At 57.6% G+C, this 15,520-nt stretch overlaps 1 protein-coding gene across 2 annotated transcripts in view; it reads left to right on the forward strand.

The window, feature by feature from the left end:
* Nucleotides 1-15,520, forward strand: part of MLLT1 (MLLT1 super elongation complex subunit) — a 72,526-nt gene that overhangs the window by 41,401 nt on the left and 15,605 nt on the right. The window contains exons 4-5 of one of the 2 annotated variants that reach the window (XM_030936112.1): nucleotides 10,677-10,820; nucleotides 14,548-14,673. In XM_030936112.1, the coding sequence (XP_030791972.1) occupies nucleotides 10,677-10,820; nucleotides 14,548-14,673 (270 nt within the window). The remainder of the gene's footprint in view (nucleotides 1-10,676; nucleotides 10,821-14,547; nucleotides 14,674-15,520) is intronic. The other variant, XM_030936113.1, reaches the window with a different exon arrangement.

Raw genomic sequence — 15,520 nt, forward strand, 5'->3', positions numbered from 1 at the left:
GTGAGGGGGCCGGGAGTCTGGCACCATGGAGCCCTGAATAGACCCTGCCTCCAGCTGGACTCTGCCTGACACTGGCCTGGGGGACACGGGCTCTCGGGATGGGGCAGGGGTCTGGGAGCTGTGGGTTTCAGCGGCCTCAGTTCAGGGTAGAGAGAGGCTGTCCTCATACTGGGCATGAGGGAGGCAGGAGGCCCCGGGACTAACCACTCGCAGGTCTCAGCTCAGCTGCTCTTGGCCTGGCAGCATCGGGCTGGCGACTTTCATGGGCTCATCTTGGGGATACCTCCTCCTGTCTTCATTTGTTATGGTCTAGATTTCAAACTGCACGTGTTTACGTTGCAGGCTGCGTTCTCCCCTTTCTGGTGTCAGACTGAGGAGAAATCAGTAAGTTTGGCCTCCAGATAATAGAAGCCAACTTTAAGTCTAAAAACGTCTGTTTCCATGGAGAGCGTTTTAAAACGTGGTGTCTGCCTTTCTGCCTCCTCGTTTTGGTTTCTAATTGCTCATCGATGCAGGAATTGATTCCAATGATCGGAAATGCAAAGCGCACAAGGATGCAGGGTAGGAACTGCCTTTTCCGTCCCTTTGCCCCTGAATTCTTGTGCTCTCTCGGGAGGTTTGTAGCTGAGTGTGGGTCCAGTCTCTCCCTTTGCATCTGACATCACACCCACAGTGCTTTTGAATCTGAGCGCTGTAGGTTCCATGGTGCTCTCAGTCTTGTGGTTTGTTTTCTTCTCCTGGCAATGTGTCCCGGGGGTCTCTGGGTTAGCGTGTGATGAGGAGTGGCTCTTGAGCTCCTGTATATGGGTTGGGTTCTGCCTTTCCCCTTTGCAGGTGAGGACGCTGAGCACAGACGGGCAGCGTCACCTGCTCCGGCTGCACGGTGAGTGCTGGGGCCTGCTCGGCTCGGAGCCCGCCCTCTGTGTCACCTGCTGCATCTGTCAGGCTCCTTCCAGTGGCAGCAGCGTGCTCCACAGTGGGGTTCGAAGTTCAAGGGTACAAGAAGAAAACTCTCCCACCTCCCCTGACCAGGGCCAGCCCCTTCCAGGCAGGCCTTGTAGGTGGCCGGCTTTCACTGTTTCACATAGGGCTTCAGGCCCTGAGCACACCTGTGGGAGGGGGCGGGGTCTCTGGGGTTTCCCTGGCCTCCCAGGCTGAGCGGTCAGGCAGGCATGGGAGGGGTCTGGGCTAATGCCCCCCAGCTGTCCTCCCAGCCAGAGACACCGCTGGCCTTCCTGCTTCCTTCCCGCTGGATTCCTGTTTCTCTCTCAGGCTCAGAGAGGTGCAGCAGCCCGTCCAGGGTCACACAGCGAGCCAGTGCTGAGCCGCTTCAGTACCCAGGAGTCCTCTGAGTCCTGGTCAGAGGTTTTCAGCCCACATTGTGCTGTTTTACCTAAGCTTAAAAAAAAATTTTTTTTCTTTTGATGACAAAGCCAAGGTGACATATGCAGGTTACAAGGAATTGAAATCCTCTCCATGATAAGCAATGTTTGTCCTTCCAAAACAGTTCTCTGCGTGCGTGAGTCTGAGTGTGCGTGTGAGGGTGTGTGCGTACAGGTGTGTGGATGTGAGTGGGTGTGTATATGTACATAAGTGTGTGTGTAAGTCTGAGTACATGAGTGTGGGTGGTGGGTGTTTGTGTGTACACGGGTGTGTTTGTACACAGATAGGTGAGGGGTGACTATGGACGTGTATGAGTGTGTGCACATGGGTGTGTGTGTACGTGGGTGTGTGGGTGGGGGTGTCTGTACACGGTATAAAGGCAGGTGAGTGTGGGTGTGTGCATGTGCATGTGGGTAAGTGTGGGTATGTGTATGCACGTGTGTATGAGTGTGTGGGCATGAGTGTGACTCGCACCTCTGAACTCCCTGCGTCAGCACAGGCCACTGTGTCTGGTTCTGGCTATAGTCCATGTCGTGTGCCCTGGCATTTGTGTCAGCTGTCGTTTACCTGACTGTTCTGGATGGGGGGACATTTGGCATCTCAGGGTCTCCCTCTGCAGGGGTGCCTCGGTGACCCCCTCGTACATGTATTTACACTCTCTGTGGATATTTCGGTTGGGTCTCATCCTGGACGTGGGATTTGAGGGATGGGGTTGTTTCTTTCTTAGACGTCTTTTTTCCACGTTTCTGCTCTTCCCTTGCTTTCTCGCCAGACTGTGTGCCAGCCCCATTCTAGGTTGCCGTGGGCCGGTGGACGCGAGAGCCTAGTGCCTTACAGCTGTGTCCAGAGGAGGGGCAAGGCTCTGTGGCCACGAGAGGCTTTTGATGTGCAGACTAGCGGGTTTGGCATTGATTGGTTCTGTGAGGCCTCGGTGAATGGCCAGATGCCACAAAACCTGAGCTTCCTCTCCTGGCAGCTGGTGAGAGAGCGATGCCCTCCTGGAGTGTTGGTGTGGACCGACTAAGGTGTGGGGTAAGGCCTGCGGCCCCGTGCGCATCCCCACGGGGCTTGCTCCCTGCTGCCAAGGTAGCCACCTGAAGCAGAGCAAGGCATTTGCCTGCTGGCCAGAGAAGGCTCCGGCAGAGGGCTCCATCTGGGTTCCATGGCGGGGACTTGCCCGATTCCCCACTGTCTTCCCAGCTCCAGGACAGAGGCAGGGTGGTAGGGACACAGGTGGTGTTGAATTCAAATTCAGAGCTGTGAGGCAGGCTGGGGGCAGAGCCAAGCATATCTATTTAATTCTTCTTTCTAATATAGACGACTGAAAAAACATACACAGAAGCAGAGAGAACGGCAGGAGCAGCCGCCCCCCACCTCTGGCTCCCACCGCCGCCAGCCTGCACGAGGTGCTTTCTCCTCTCTCCTTCCTAGGGGTGTTTTGAATCAGGCCCTAGACATCACGTCTTCTAATCTGTTAATATTTCCTGCTGTGCCTGTGAGAGATAAGATTCTTAAAACAAAGCAAAAACCCTAACCACAATATCATTCTGGCTAGAAATTGGTAAATTAGTAATTCTTTAACATTATCACATGCCCAGTACCATCAGTTTCCCCTGTCATCTCTCACACACACAGTCAGCCCTCTAGAGCCTGCAAAAACCGAGGGAGGCTCTGTGTGTGTGGACATACATCTTTTAAAATTACGTGTTCACGTCAGGATTCAAGTAAGGTTGGAGCTTCCCTCTCTCTTTCCGTCTTTAAGTCAGGGTCTTGCTCACCCAGGTTGCATGCAGTGATCTGATCATAGCTCACTGCAGCCTCCAACTCCTGGGCTTAAGGGATCCTCCTGCCTCAGCCTCCTGAGTAGCAGGTGCTACAGGTGTATCACCACACTCAGCTAATTAAAAAAAAATTTTTTTTTTTTTTTGGTGGAGATGAGATCTTACTGTGTGGACCAGGCTGGTCTCGAACTTCCAACCTCAAAGTGATCCTCCCACTTCAGCCTCCCAAAGTGCCGGGATTGCAGGCATGAGCCATTGTGCCAGGCCCAAGCATTTCTCTTGATTGCTTTGTCTCTTAAGCATCTTTAAACCATTTTCTTCCCTCCATCTCTTTTCCACTTTCTCTCTCTCTCTTCCCCTCCCCGTCACCCTACCTCCCCCCAGCCACCACCACTTCTTTTTTCCTCCCTTGCAAATTATTATTATTATTATTATTATTATTATTATTATTATTATTATTTTGAGATGGAGTCTTGCTCTGTCACCCAGGCTGGAGTGCAGTGGCGTGATCTCGGCTCACTGCACGCTCCGCCTCCTGGGTGCCCGCCATTCTCTTGCCTCTCCCGAGTAGCTGGGTCCTCAGACATGGGCCACTACGCCCGGCTAATTTTTGTAATTTTAGTAGAGACGAGGTTTCGCCATGTTAGCCAGGCTGGTCTCGAACTCCTGACTTCAGGTGATCCTCCGCCTCCCAAAGTGCTGGGATTACAGGTGTGAGCCACCATGACCTTAATCTCCTTTCTTTTTTTTTTGAGACGGAGTCTCACTCTTTCGCCCAGGCTGGAATGCAATGGCGCTTTCTTGGCTCACTGCAAGCTCCATCTCCCGAGTTCACGCCATTCTCCTACCTCAGCCTCCCAAGTAGCTGGGACTACAGGTGCCTGCCACCGTGCCCAGCTAATTTTTCTTTTTTCTTTTTTTGTATTTTTAGTAGAGACGGGGTTTCACCTTGTTAGCCAGGATGGTCTTGATCTCCTGACCTCGTGATCCACCCGCCTCGGCCTCCCAAAGTGCTGGGATTACAGGCTTGAGCCACCGCGCCCGGCCAAAATTTTTTTTTAACCCCAGCATATGTCTGTGAACCATGGGGCCTCAGAGGGGAATGTCGGGCAGCCACTGGACGAGCTTGTCCAGAAGAGATGGCCAGGAGACAGCAGAGGTCGGCAGGAGCTGGAAGACCTTGCAGGAGAGCTGGTTGCTCTCCCCTCACACCCAGGATTGGGAGGGAAGGCTGGGTGTCCTCCAGGTGGGGTGTGGGGCAGAGGGAGTATGGCCTCTCAGAGGTGGTGGCGCCAGCAGGCGCTCCACGCGTGGCCCACTGGTCACAGGGCCTTTGCCTTGATGTGCCTCATGCCAAGGCCAGCCTGGCCACTCGGCCCTGTGATCCTCATCCCAAGGAGCACTGGCAGGCGTGGCGGGCTTGCTGCCTGGACTCCCCACCCCGGGCACCGGCTGGTGCATGCTGCGGTCTTTGGCACAGGCACCTGTTTGGCCAGTTCCTCTGCATCTTAGTTGCCGAGGCCAGAGAGACGCTGGCTTGTGGCCAGCAGCCTGGGAGTGGACAGCTGCTCGTGACCTGGCCCGGGAACACGTGACTCTAGGAGGCTCCTGCCATTAGTGGGTCACAGTGCAGTTCGGCTGGAGTTGCTAAGGGTGTCACACCTGGGCTGCTTGGCCAGCCACCTTCGACTTTGCCAGTGCTCACGGAACCTGCTGCCAGGCCTCAGGGGCATGAAGGTGCTGCCGTCCCGACATCCCCCAGAAGGCTGGTTTCTGGGGGTAGCCAGGAAGGGGTTCGCAGCCCCCCGGGGTGCTCCTAAGCTTTGTAGGCCCAGGTCTCACATAGAGGGCGTGCCGTTTAGTCATTCCCCGTGCCTGCGACTCACTGGCAGCTTCCAGCAGCCAATCCTGGTCCCAGGATGCTGACCGCCGGGTACTTTGGGGCATGACCTCTACCTCGCAGCGAGGGGTGTCCTCCCTGCTTTCCGGTGCTGCCCTCTCTGCAGTCGTGAACATGCCGGATCTCCTTGTTGTGGCTGCCTTCCTTGTTTGGTTTGTGTGGGCAACAGGAACCTCTCTAAGACCTGGGGCTTCCCGAGAACCTCTGCTGGGGTGCGCTGGCTCTGCTGCTGCCCAGATCCCCTGTCCGATTCAGCATCTTCATTTGTGATGGGGGGACACCAGGAGTACCTGGGTTTGGGGCATGAAGCATTTGTATCCGCGGAGTGCTTAGAAAGTGCCTGGTCACCATCAGCGCTCTGCAGACACTGACACGATGCAGTTGGTGTCACACCGGTGTCACTGCCGCGTGGCTATTTCGCCTTTGTAGCCTGACTGCCCGTAAGATTAGAGACCTCTCCTCTCTCGTGATCCCTGCCGGGATCTTATGGTAGACGCCTGTGGCATTTTTGGTGGATACATGAGTATCTAGGGACGTTCAGCAGACACCGTGCTAGCCCAGCACCAGGCCCATCAGGAACAAAACAGGACGGTCCCATTGTGTGTGGTGGTCATGGGTCAGTAGGGTGCTGGGACAGAAGACAGACGTGCTTCGGACTGCAAGGAGAGCTGGCAGAGAGTGAGCTGTGCTCTGTGCTTGGGGACAGCAACAAGCCGGGGTAGGGGCAGGCGGGAGTCAGGAAGGGGTGAGCTGGGTGGAGGAGGCTTGGAAGAAGGCAGCATGTCGCTCTGGCTGCACCGAGGATGTGGCACCTCCTCCAGGCTCATCGAGGCCGTTGGTGGGCTGGGCGCATGGAGATACCGTGGCCTGAAAGGGAGCTGTGGTAGAAGCAGGTGATGGTTAGGAGGCAGGTGGTCCAGGAGAGAGGGGCCGGCCGAGGAGCTCGGGAGAAGTGGCTGGACTCGCCGTGCAGCAGGGGTGCACAGCCGGGGTGCACAGCTGTGGGCAGCAGCGTGGGTGGGGAGGAGAGGACCCGGTTCTGAGCCCCAGGGTGCCCCGTGCCAGGCAGTGGGCAGAGCTGGGGAGTGTCCCTGGGGCATCCCAGTGCTTTGGTACCGTCTGGCTGCGCCTCCCCAGGTGCCCTTGTTAGCCCAGGCTGCTTTGTGGGGGCGCTGACGGCTCCTGTGGATGATAGGGTGCTGTGGGCTGTGGCTGTGGCACTGCAGCAGACTCCCCCAGGCTGCCTGCGAAGAACCTGAGGCCTAGGAGGCAGGACCACGGCCAGGCTCCCGCTGGTGTCCCTTAGGCCCCAGGCTTTCTGCACGAGGATGCTTCCCCAGGCACGTTCACCCTCTGCACAGCCTTGCTGCCTGGCGTCCACTCAGAATTTACCAGGGAAAGTTTGAAGCATTTACAGAGGCAGATGCAACAAACTCTCATAGCTGCCACCCACCCAAAGGTGGTCCCTGCACAGCCAGGCCCGTTCCAGCCTGCGCTGACCTCTCAGTCATTCTGGGGCAAATCCTAGACGTCCTCATTTCATGTGTCAACATTTCAAAAGAGGCCTCTAACAAGACAGTGCTACCAGGACCACACCCATGAATTAGTCATCTCTTATGTTACCATATTACTTGGTTATATTAATTGATGATTATAATCCCTTAGTCTCTCAATATGCCAGTGTTTAAAGTCCTGTTTTTTGTGTTTGTTTGTTTGAATCAGGATGTTGGTGAAATCCACACGCTGTGATTCGTTGTTTCTAGATTCTCCCGCCCCCCTTTCATTCATACAGTCTTTTTTTGCTTTGCGATTTATTTGGTGAAGAGTCAGGACCATGTGTCCCGCAGAGCTTGGTACCATCTGGTTTTTGCTGCTTTTGGCCATGCAGTGGCACTCAGGGTCGCCCTCTGACTCGCGTGTCCCTGTCTTGGGGGCCTGAATCTGGAGGCTTGGTCTTGCTATGTGGCTGCCCACGTCTCTGCCGCCGGCCGAGTGGATGGTGAGATGCTAGGACGCTCTCATGGTCCTTCGTGGGTCGGCTGGGACAGTCTGTGTGGGTTAGCTGTTTGCCTTCTCCGGGTTCACCTAATGGTGTTGCTTCTGTAGGAAAGGCAGGACAAGAGCTCTCCTCCCCTACCCCGTTCCCCTTCATTTGCCAGGTTCCAGCCAGCCCTGCGTCCAGAAGTGCCGGCTTGCGTCTGCCCTTTGCACCATAGGCCGGAGGGTGTGGCTTCCTAAGACCTGGATGTGACTGTTGTTCCTGAGCTGAAACCTTCCTCCACCTCCAGACAGGGCTCCCCTCCTCAGGGGCAGCACCACCACCTCTCTCCACCGCAGCCACGCTGGAGCCCTGGGGTCCCGCGAGGACACCGCAGCCCATGCCACGGTTTCCTGTGTGAGGGTGTGCATGCTCCTGGCGGTCCAGCCTGGGCACCCATCTACCTCTTAGCCTTCTTGAGCTGACCGGCTCCTGGCCATCCTTCAACCCTACCACAGCCCCCAGGGAGCTTTCCCAGCCCCTCCCACCCCTGCTGCTGGACCATCCCCCTTCCAGTCTGCCCTAGCATCTCACTCCCGTGGCTCACTTGGAACTGGGCCAGCTGTGCACCTTGGGGGACGACAGTAGAGGAGTCCTCATAGTCCCAGGTTCCCAGTTTGGCAGGGACCCACACCCCCTGGGACAGATGTCTCTATAAAGGCAAGGGGCACAGAAGAGGGGCACGCGGCCACATTTGAGTCCTTAAGGAGAGCTGCGTAGGGGACGTGTGGACTTGGAGGGGGCGTGTCGGGGAAGTGTGGACTTGGAGAGGGGCGTGTCGGTTAGGGATACGTCCAGTTGCTCGGACCAAATGTGTAGTGGGGCTTCTTGTAAGGGCTGGTCTTCTTACAGGACATGAAGGCAGGAGGTGCCAGCACCTGGCATCCCTCCACATAGTCCTGTGGAGGAAGCCGCCCCCACAGGCACCACCTCTCGAGTTTTCGCAGGACAAAGAGAGGTGGTGAGAAACTCTGTCCCTCCAGTTTTGTTTATGACTTGGGAAGGAAAGCCCTCCCTAGGCTGCCCTCCCTTCCGTCTCCTTACCCAAGCCTAAGTCACGTGTCCCCTCGGACAAGGGGAGGGAGCCCTAGCCTGGCCCAGACAGGTCATGCCTCCCCGCCTGGGGCTGGGACAGAGACCCACTCTTCTGAGATCGGGGCTTTCCCCACACAAGGTCACTGTCGGCCACGCCAGCTGGCCTTGGATTGGGAACCTGTTCATTTGTCTGCCCTGACCGGACTTGTGGTTCTGGAGGCTCCTTCCCATGCAGGTGCACCTGGGACTCATGGGCGGCCGCAGGAGCTGCCTCTGCCACCTGTGTTGCTAGCTAGTCCCCCGACTCCCAGGAGGCACTTGTTCCCAGAGCTTGCAGACTCTGGTGCCGCCTGTGCAAACCGTCTGGCACTGCAGGCAGGCTGGGGAGAGATGGCCTGCTGCAGCACCTTAAGCCCCTCAGTCTGTCCCCTCTTGCCAGGATTGAGGATGTGGTTATGCACCTGCGAGCTTAGGCTGCTGGGGAAAGGGCTGAGAATAAAGAGGGTGCAGAGGACCCCGGGCCTGGAGCTCTGCCCTGCGTCCCCACTGCTGACTGAGCCAGTGTGACATCTCGAGCTTCTGAGCAGTGTTCCCCAACTCAGAAGCCTTCATGGGACGCCCATACTCTTAGTTATTTTTATGCCGGTGGACTGCATTTTAACAAAGTGCGTTGTAATTCACCTACCATAAAATTCAGCCTTTTAAACTGTGCAGATTTGGTGGTTTTAGTATATTCACAGTCTTGTGCAATCATCACAAATTTTAAATTCCAGCATATTTTCATCACCTCCAAAAGAAACCCTTTGCCTGTTAGAGCCACTCCTGCACCTCCCACCCGCCCCCGGTACACACTCACCCGTGTCTCTGCATTTGCCTCAGCCTCCGAAAGTGCTGGGATTACAGACATAAACCACCATGCCTGGGCCAAAATTCTGAAATGTTTCCGAAGTTCACGTGATCTATTTTTCTTCAGTTGCCTGTGCTTTTGGTGTCATATTGTAAGAAACAATTGTCTAATGCAGTGTCGTGATTGACACCTGTATTTTCTTGAGAGCTGTGTGGCGTTAGTGCTTCTGTCCAGGTCTCTGATCCATTTTGAGTTGTTTCCTGTGTGTGGGTGAAGTAGGGGCACCTCCATTCTCCCACGGGTGGGTATCCAGTTGTCCCAGCACCATTGGTTGAAGAGACTCCTCAGTCCCCACTGAGTGGTCTCGTCACCCTTATCAAGCACCAGCTGCCCATTAATGTGAGAACGTGAGCCTGCACGTTGGCTTGTTTGTTTTTCAGACAGTCTTTCTCTGTCACTCAGGCTGGAGTGCAGTGGTGGAATCTTGGCTCACTGCAACCTCTGCCTACCGGATTCAAGTGATTCTCCTGCCTCAGTCTCCCGAGTAGCTGGGATTACAGGCTCCTGCCACCATGCCCGGCTAATTTTTGCATTTTTAGTGGAGACAGGGTTCTGCCATGTAGCCCAGGCTGGTCTCAAACTCCTGACCTCAAGTGATCAATCTGCCTCAACCTCCCAGAGTTCTGGATTACAGGCGTGAGCCACCGCGCCCGACCCGTACACATTGTTTCTATGAAAACTTCCCTTCCTCCATGTGACATTCGGGCTTGTCATGGTGCCGTTCTCCCACACTCCCTGTCCACTCCATTTTCTTACCAGCCTGACGTCCCTGCTCCCAGGAGCACGTCTCCGTTTACTGGGACCTGTGGCTTACATCATTTGGGATGGGGCAAGGTTCTTAAGGAAAAGCAGATGAAATTGTCTTGCTTCGAAATTTCCAGGTTCACCGAAACGCAGCCTCTGCACATGCTGCTGGGCCTCCACGGGAGGCCTGCCCTGACCCCTCCCGGCCTTTCTGTGTTCATCACAGCCTCTCACTCACAGCCCTTTTCCAGGCCGTCCCATGAGCTCCTCACACCCTTGTGTGGAAGATTCATCAGCGCTGCCCCATGCCAGAGTGTCCCTGTCTTCTGGGCTGGTGAGGGTGCGGGGCGGCACCCAAAGTGGACAGAGCCTCCTGGAAACTGGATCGTGACCTTGTACTTTTGCCCCCTCTGGGCGCTGCTCTGTCGTTTGAGTCTACATCCTGCATCGCGCATCTGTTGGGCTTGGCCCTGGCTGCGAAGGAAGCAGGGAGTGGAGGTGGTGAGATCGTGGGCCCCAGAGGCCTGGGGCAGGTCTCAGCGCTGCCATGCGTTAGTTGGTGTCTTTGTGCCTCGGTTTCCCTGTCCGTTAGTGGTGCTGCAAGGGTTGAAGGGGGTGTGTGTTTCCCGTAACCGTCTGAGAGCATGGCTATGAATGAGCTTTGTTTCTGCTGTGGGGCCTGAGAGACCCAGTTAGCTGCACTTAGTAAGTTGTTTGATTTTGAATAAGGGCAGGGCAGGAGGTGCCTCGAGAGAGAAGTGGGCGCAAATCGGAGGGAGGGGAGCGGAGGCCTGATGAGAGAGAGAGGAGGACCAGGGCCAATGAGAAGCTCTGTCCCTGCCCCACGACCACCCTCTGATGTGGACTTTCTTGTTTTCTCTGTTCCAGGAGGAGCCGAGGAAGGTCTGCTTCACCTACGACCTGTTCCTGAACCTGGAAGGCAACCCGCCCGTGAACCACCTGCGCTGTGAGAAGCTCACCTTCAACAACCCCACCACGGAGTTCCGGTACAAGCTCCTGCGGGCCGGCGGGGTGAGTGTGCCCCGCCCCTGCCCGCCAAGGGGCCGCCCCGCTGAGGCCGCTCCGCTGCAGCCTCCTGTGCTCAGCCAGAAGTGTCGGTGCTGGGGGCCGAGACCCGAGGCACAGGTCACACGGCAGCGCCTGACAGAGCTGGAGGGGACCTGGGAGCTCCACAACCTGTGCCGGGGCGTGGTCGCTGCAGGTGACTCGTTGCTGGTCACCCTGTGCTTCTGGGTAGCCGTGGGTAATTAACACCTTCCTGCAGGAAGTGCCGGGAAGGGATGGGCGCAAGGCCGGTCTGACCGCGTGGCTGGGCCTGGAGCTGGCTTGTAACTAGCCGGGCAGGGCCTCCGCACAGGGCCCCTGCCATGCGCATCGCCATCACCTCTGACTTAGGGAGGCCAGACGACAGTGCCAGCTCTGGGGCCAGGGCTCTCCAGGAGTCGTGTGGCTGGGACCCCCATGCGGTGGCTGGAGTTGAGCCCTCCGGACCCTATGTGGGGGCAGAGCTCCCCACAAGGGCTCTTGGCAACAGGGTGGGCGCAGGTGCTGGTGTGGTTATGGAGGAGGGGTGCATGGAGGGAGGGACATGCAGGCTGAGGCCTGGTCACAGGACAGCAATGCCACCTTCAGGGCTCAGGGCCCAGGGCCACAGACCCTTTGCCTGGGTGCTGGCCTGAGCCTGTGATGGAGTGGGCTGGGGTGGCATGTTGTGTGTCGTGTGCAGTGTGTGGTGTGTCATGTGTATGTATGTGTGGTGTTTGTGGTATGTACATGTGTTGTATGTGGTGAGAGTGCTGTGTGTGGTGTGGGGGATGTGTCGTGTGTACATGTGGGGTGTGTCATGTACATGTGTGGGGTGTGATATGTACATGTGTGCGGTGTGATATGTACATGTGTGGGGTGTGGTTGTACATATGTGGGGTGTGATACGTACGTGTGGGGTGTGATATGCACATGTGTGGGGTGTGGTTGTACATGTGTGGGGTGTGTTGTGTACAGTGTGTGGCATGTGTGGCATGTATGGGGTGAGTGGTGTGTGGTGTCACACGTGGGGCATGTGGTGTGTGTGGCATGTATAGATGTGTGTTGTGTGGTATGTACATATGCTGTCTGGTGTGTCATGTATGGTGTGTGCCTGGCATGTGTGTCGTGTCACTTGTGGGACGTGTGTGGTGTGTCACGCATATATGGTGTGACGTGTGTTGGGAGTGTGTGAATGTGTCATGGGTGTGTATGTGGCACATGTGACGTGTTGGGTATGCGGGTGGGGTGGGTCGCCTCCTGGGTGAATTGGGGGCACCATGGCTGTGGGTGTTGGGCTGGGGAGTCCCCCTTCCTCCTCCTGGGGCACAGTCAGATCCTTGGTGGCCGTCGTTTTCCTAAGAGGAGGCGTCTGTCCATGTAGAAGCTTGAGTGCATCCTGCTGCTATCCTTGTAGAGTCCCGCTTGTGGTTCTCATCTGGGGAGGGTGGTGCTGGCGTGGGTCTGTGTGGACAGCGTGGGTCTGTGTGGATGGTGTGGATCTATGTGGAGAGCGTGGGTCTCTGTGGATGGCGTGGCTGAGTGCTGGGTGGCCGGAGGGTGTTGGGGCTGCGTCCCAGCGCCCTCCTGGCTCCGCTTTTCCACCTTCTTTCATGGCCAGGTGTTTTCAACGTGTTTGCAGTAGGGGTTTTTGGGCGTCCCCGGGGGTTCCCTGGTGGCGTGGCTTGGGGAAGTGGCATTCCCTGGGCCTCTCTGGGCTGCAGCCAGGACCTCACTCCCTGTGGGAGGCGGCTTCCTTTCCTCCACAGCGACGAAGGCTCTGAGGGCATCGTCTCAACACATAAAAGCCAGGGGCGGGGAGGAGGCGTGGGGCGGGGTTGGGAGGAAGGGCCCGTCAGGAGGAGGGAGCGCTGGCTCCACAGAGAGGCACGCAGGCTGCAGCAGGCGCCGTGGGGGGTCTCTGCCCCAGGCGCTGGGCACTCTGCCCTCTGAGGGTGGGCTGCCTGGGGAGCTGGCTGGCTGGGCAGGAACTTTCCAGGCCTCCGGGGCTCGCCCTGGGCTGATGGCTGAGTGGGGCTCTCAGCCTTAGCAGCAGCCGGAGGTCTCAGGGGCGGAGGCTCCTCTTGGGGCTGCCCAGGATCAGGCAGTGGCCATCTAGCAGCAGGTGACCCCAGCCCCTGCCGCGGAGCTGTCGGTGCTGGGAGACCCGGGAGGAGGGGCTGGTTTCTGTGTCAGAGAGCGCTGCTTTCTCTGCTCCTCTCACTGGGGGTCACTTGGAGATCGGTAGTTCAAGGGAGAGAGGGTAGGACTTTCCGCCGTTCCAGCCTTGTGCCCCTTAGGACCGTGTCTTATCTCTGCCCCCGTGGCTGAGGGTCCTTGTTTCTGTCGGGGAGCCTGGTCCTCCTGGCAGTGCCTTGTAGGAGGTGGGAGTCATCTGTGCATTCAGTTCCCAGTTCCTTTTTCTCAAAGGTCTGTGCTAGAGCGAGACACTGCGTGATCCTGAAACAGTCAGTCTAGGGCATTGTTTTGAGGGGAAAGAAGGTAGATTACCGTGAGAGTCAAAGGACTGGGCCTGAGCGGGAATGGGGCTCAGCCTCCTGGCAAGCCCATCTGTGCATGGCGGCCTTCTGTGGCTCCTCCGTGAGGCTGTGAGGTGTGCGTGCCCCAGAGCGCGGAGGGCCTCCCGTGGCGTGTTTTCAGGGACGGCTGGGGCAACGTGCTGTCGGTGCTGAGCTATCACGGTCAGACAGGCTCTGAGAAGCAGCTCAGAGTGGGGACCCTGGGGGCCCATGGCCCTCTTTTCAGCCTGTGTCCCCATGGCCGCATGACGTCAGCATCTTCAGATGAAAGGCTTGGCTGGCTGGGAACCGCAGGTGCTCAAGGCTGTTAGCGGTGCTTCTTCTACCAACTTCAATACTTTTTTTTTTTTTGAAGTGTGTCTTCTTCTTTTGTTCTCTCTTGCGGCCGTCTGGGAGGCTTTTCTCTGTGGTGGTGGTGATCCTAAACTTGCAGTGTTGGTATTTCAAGACCTTGCTCTGAGCTTCCCCCTGCACAGCAGGTGTTTCCTGGGAGCCCTCCTGGAAGGACCCCAGAACTTTCGTCATCCGTAGCCTCTGACGGAGCGCAGGAGCAGGTGCCGCATGCTGCGGGCTCGCTGGCTCATTCGGGCCTGCTTTGCAGAGAGCCCCCTTGGTAGGCACAGGTCGTCTGCCTTGGTCTCGGCCTCAGCCTGGGTGCTCTTGCCCTGTTCGGGTCAGCTGCAGTCACCGCACACCAAGGACGGCTCATTCCCCTGGGCATGTGGGACCCACTGGAGTTGCACCCGTGTGCACCCCGGGAAGTTGCTCCCTGCCTGTTGCGGGCGTCTGGCTGGCATCTCACACTTCTTAGCTGTTCCCCCTAAACCTCAGCGTGCAGGTCAGGCTTCAGCCACAGCTGCCTTCTCATGATTCTCAGTGTGCTCCGCAAGTCTTCTTGGGCCAGCCCTCCGGTCCGCTGTTCCCGGAAGGCCGCGTGGCCCCATCTGGGCCCAGCCATCCTGGGACCCTGGGCTTTTCTTCGCTCCCCACCCATGCCTGCTTCATCTGTGTGCTCAGCACCCAGTCCCCAGCGGAGAAGCGCGTGGGACTCTTTCGGGAAAGCGCTGAGGCTCTCCCTTCTCCCTCCTGCAGAGGGAAGCCCACCACCTTCAGCCCGGCCCGTGTGGCCCCCGCCCCCTGCCCATCGATAATGACTGTCTCTTCTCTGTCACTAGGTGATGGTAATGCCCGAAGGAGCAGACACGGTGTCCAGGCCCAGTCCCGACTACCCCATGTTACCCACAATTCCACTCTCTGCCTTCTCTGACCCCAAGAAGACCAAACCATCCCACGGCTCCAAGGTTAGTGAGGCGGAAGGCCCAGTCGCATGGGGGCGCCGGGCCCAGCTGTGGTAGGTCTGGCCCCTCCCGGCGCCCTCCCTCCACTGGGCTGGGCCTTCCGTACCTGAACTCGCTCCCTTGGCATCTTCCTCTTTGAGCTCTCTGCACACCCCTCGCTGCGCACTGCTGCTTCCCTAGGATTTCAGGAATAAGCCCATGATCGTGGGCTCTTTGTCCTGTTCATCTTGAGGCCATAGACCCTGCCTGTTTCTCGCCTGTTCTGCCAAGTGATGGCAGGGTCCCAGGACTGCTCAGCCTGAAGCCGTGAGAGCTTCGCCGATGGCTGTTGGGGCGGCCGCCGGGTAGAGTGTCTGTCTAGGCTGCAGCTGCCCACCTCCTCAACCCTCCTGAGAGCAGCTGGGGCTACTCCTGCCCTTGGCTATGCCAGGCTTTGCATCTCGGGCTATGGCTCACTGCAGAGTTGCGTGGGGGAAGGGCAGGGGAAGCCAGGTGGGCGCCAGCTGAATTCCAGTGTGGAAGAAACTTTTTATGGTCTCATCTCGTCCCGGTCGGTCAGGTGGGTGGCACTCGGCCTTTCTGAGGCTTCTCTCTCTAAACCGTCCCTGAGCGGCAGTTCAAAAGACAAACTAGAAAGCCCTTTGATGGCATCACAGTGTTCCTTTAACCCCTGAGCACACCCCAGTCCTCCATAGCCACCCACTCAGCACAGCCGTTCCTGGAGGCCGAGCTGCACGGGCCCTCGGGGCAGCTCCCCGGTGCTCGCCACCCACGCGTCTCTCCACTGGTCCTCTCCATTCTCCTTGCCTCACTTGTCTGCCAGGCCCTGCGTGTGGACCCGGCCATCCCA

The sequence above is a fragment of the Rhinopithecus roxellana genome, chromosome 8 (genome assembly GCF_007565055.1).
Source record: "Rhinopithecus roxellana isolate Shanxi Qingling chromosome 8, ASM756505v1, whole genome shotgun sequence".
Lineage (NCBI taxonomy): Eukaryota > Metazoa > Chordata > Mammalia > Primates > Cercopithecidae > Rhinopithecus > Rhinopithecus roxellana.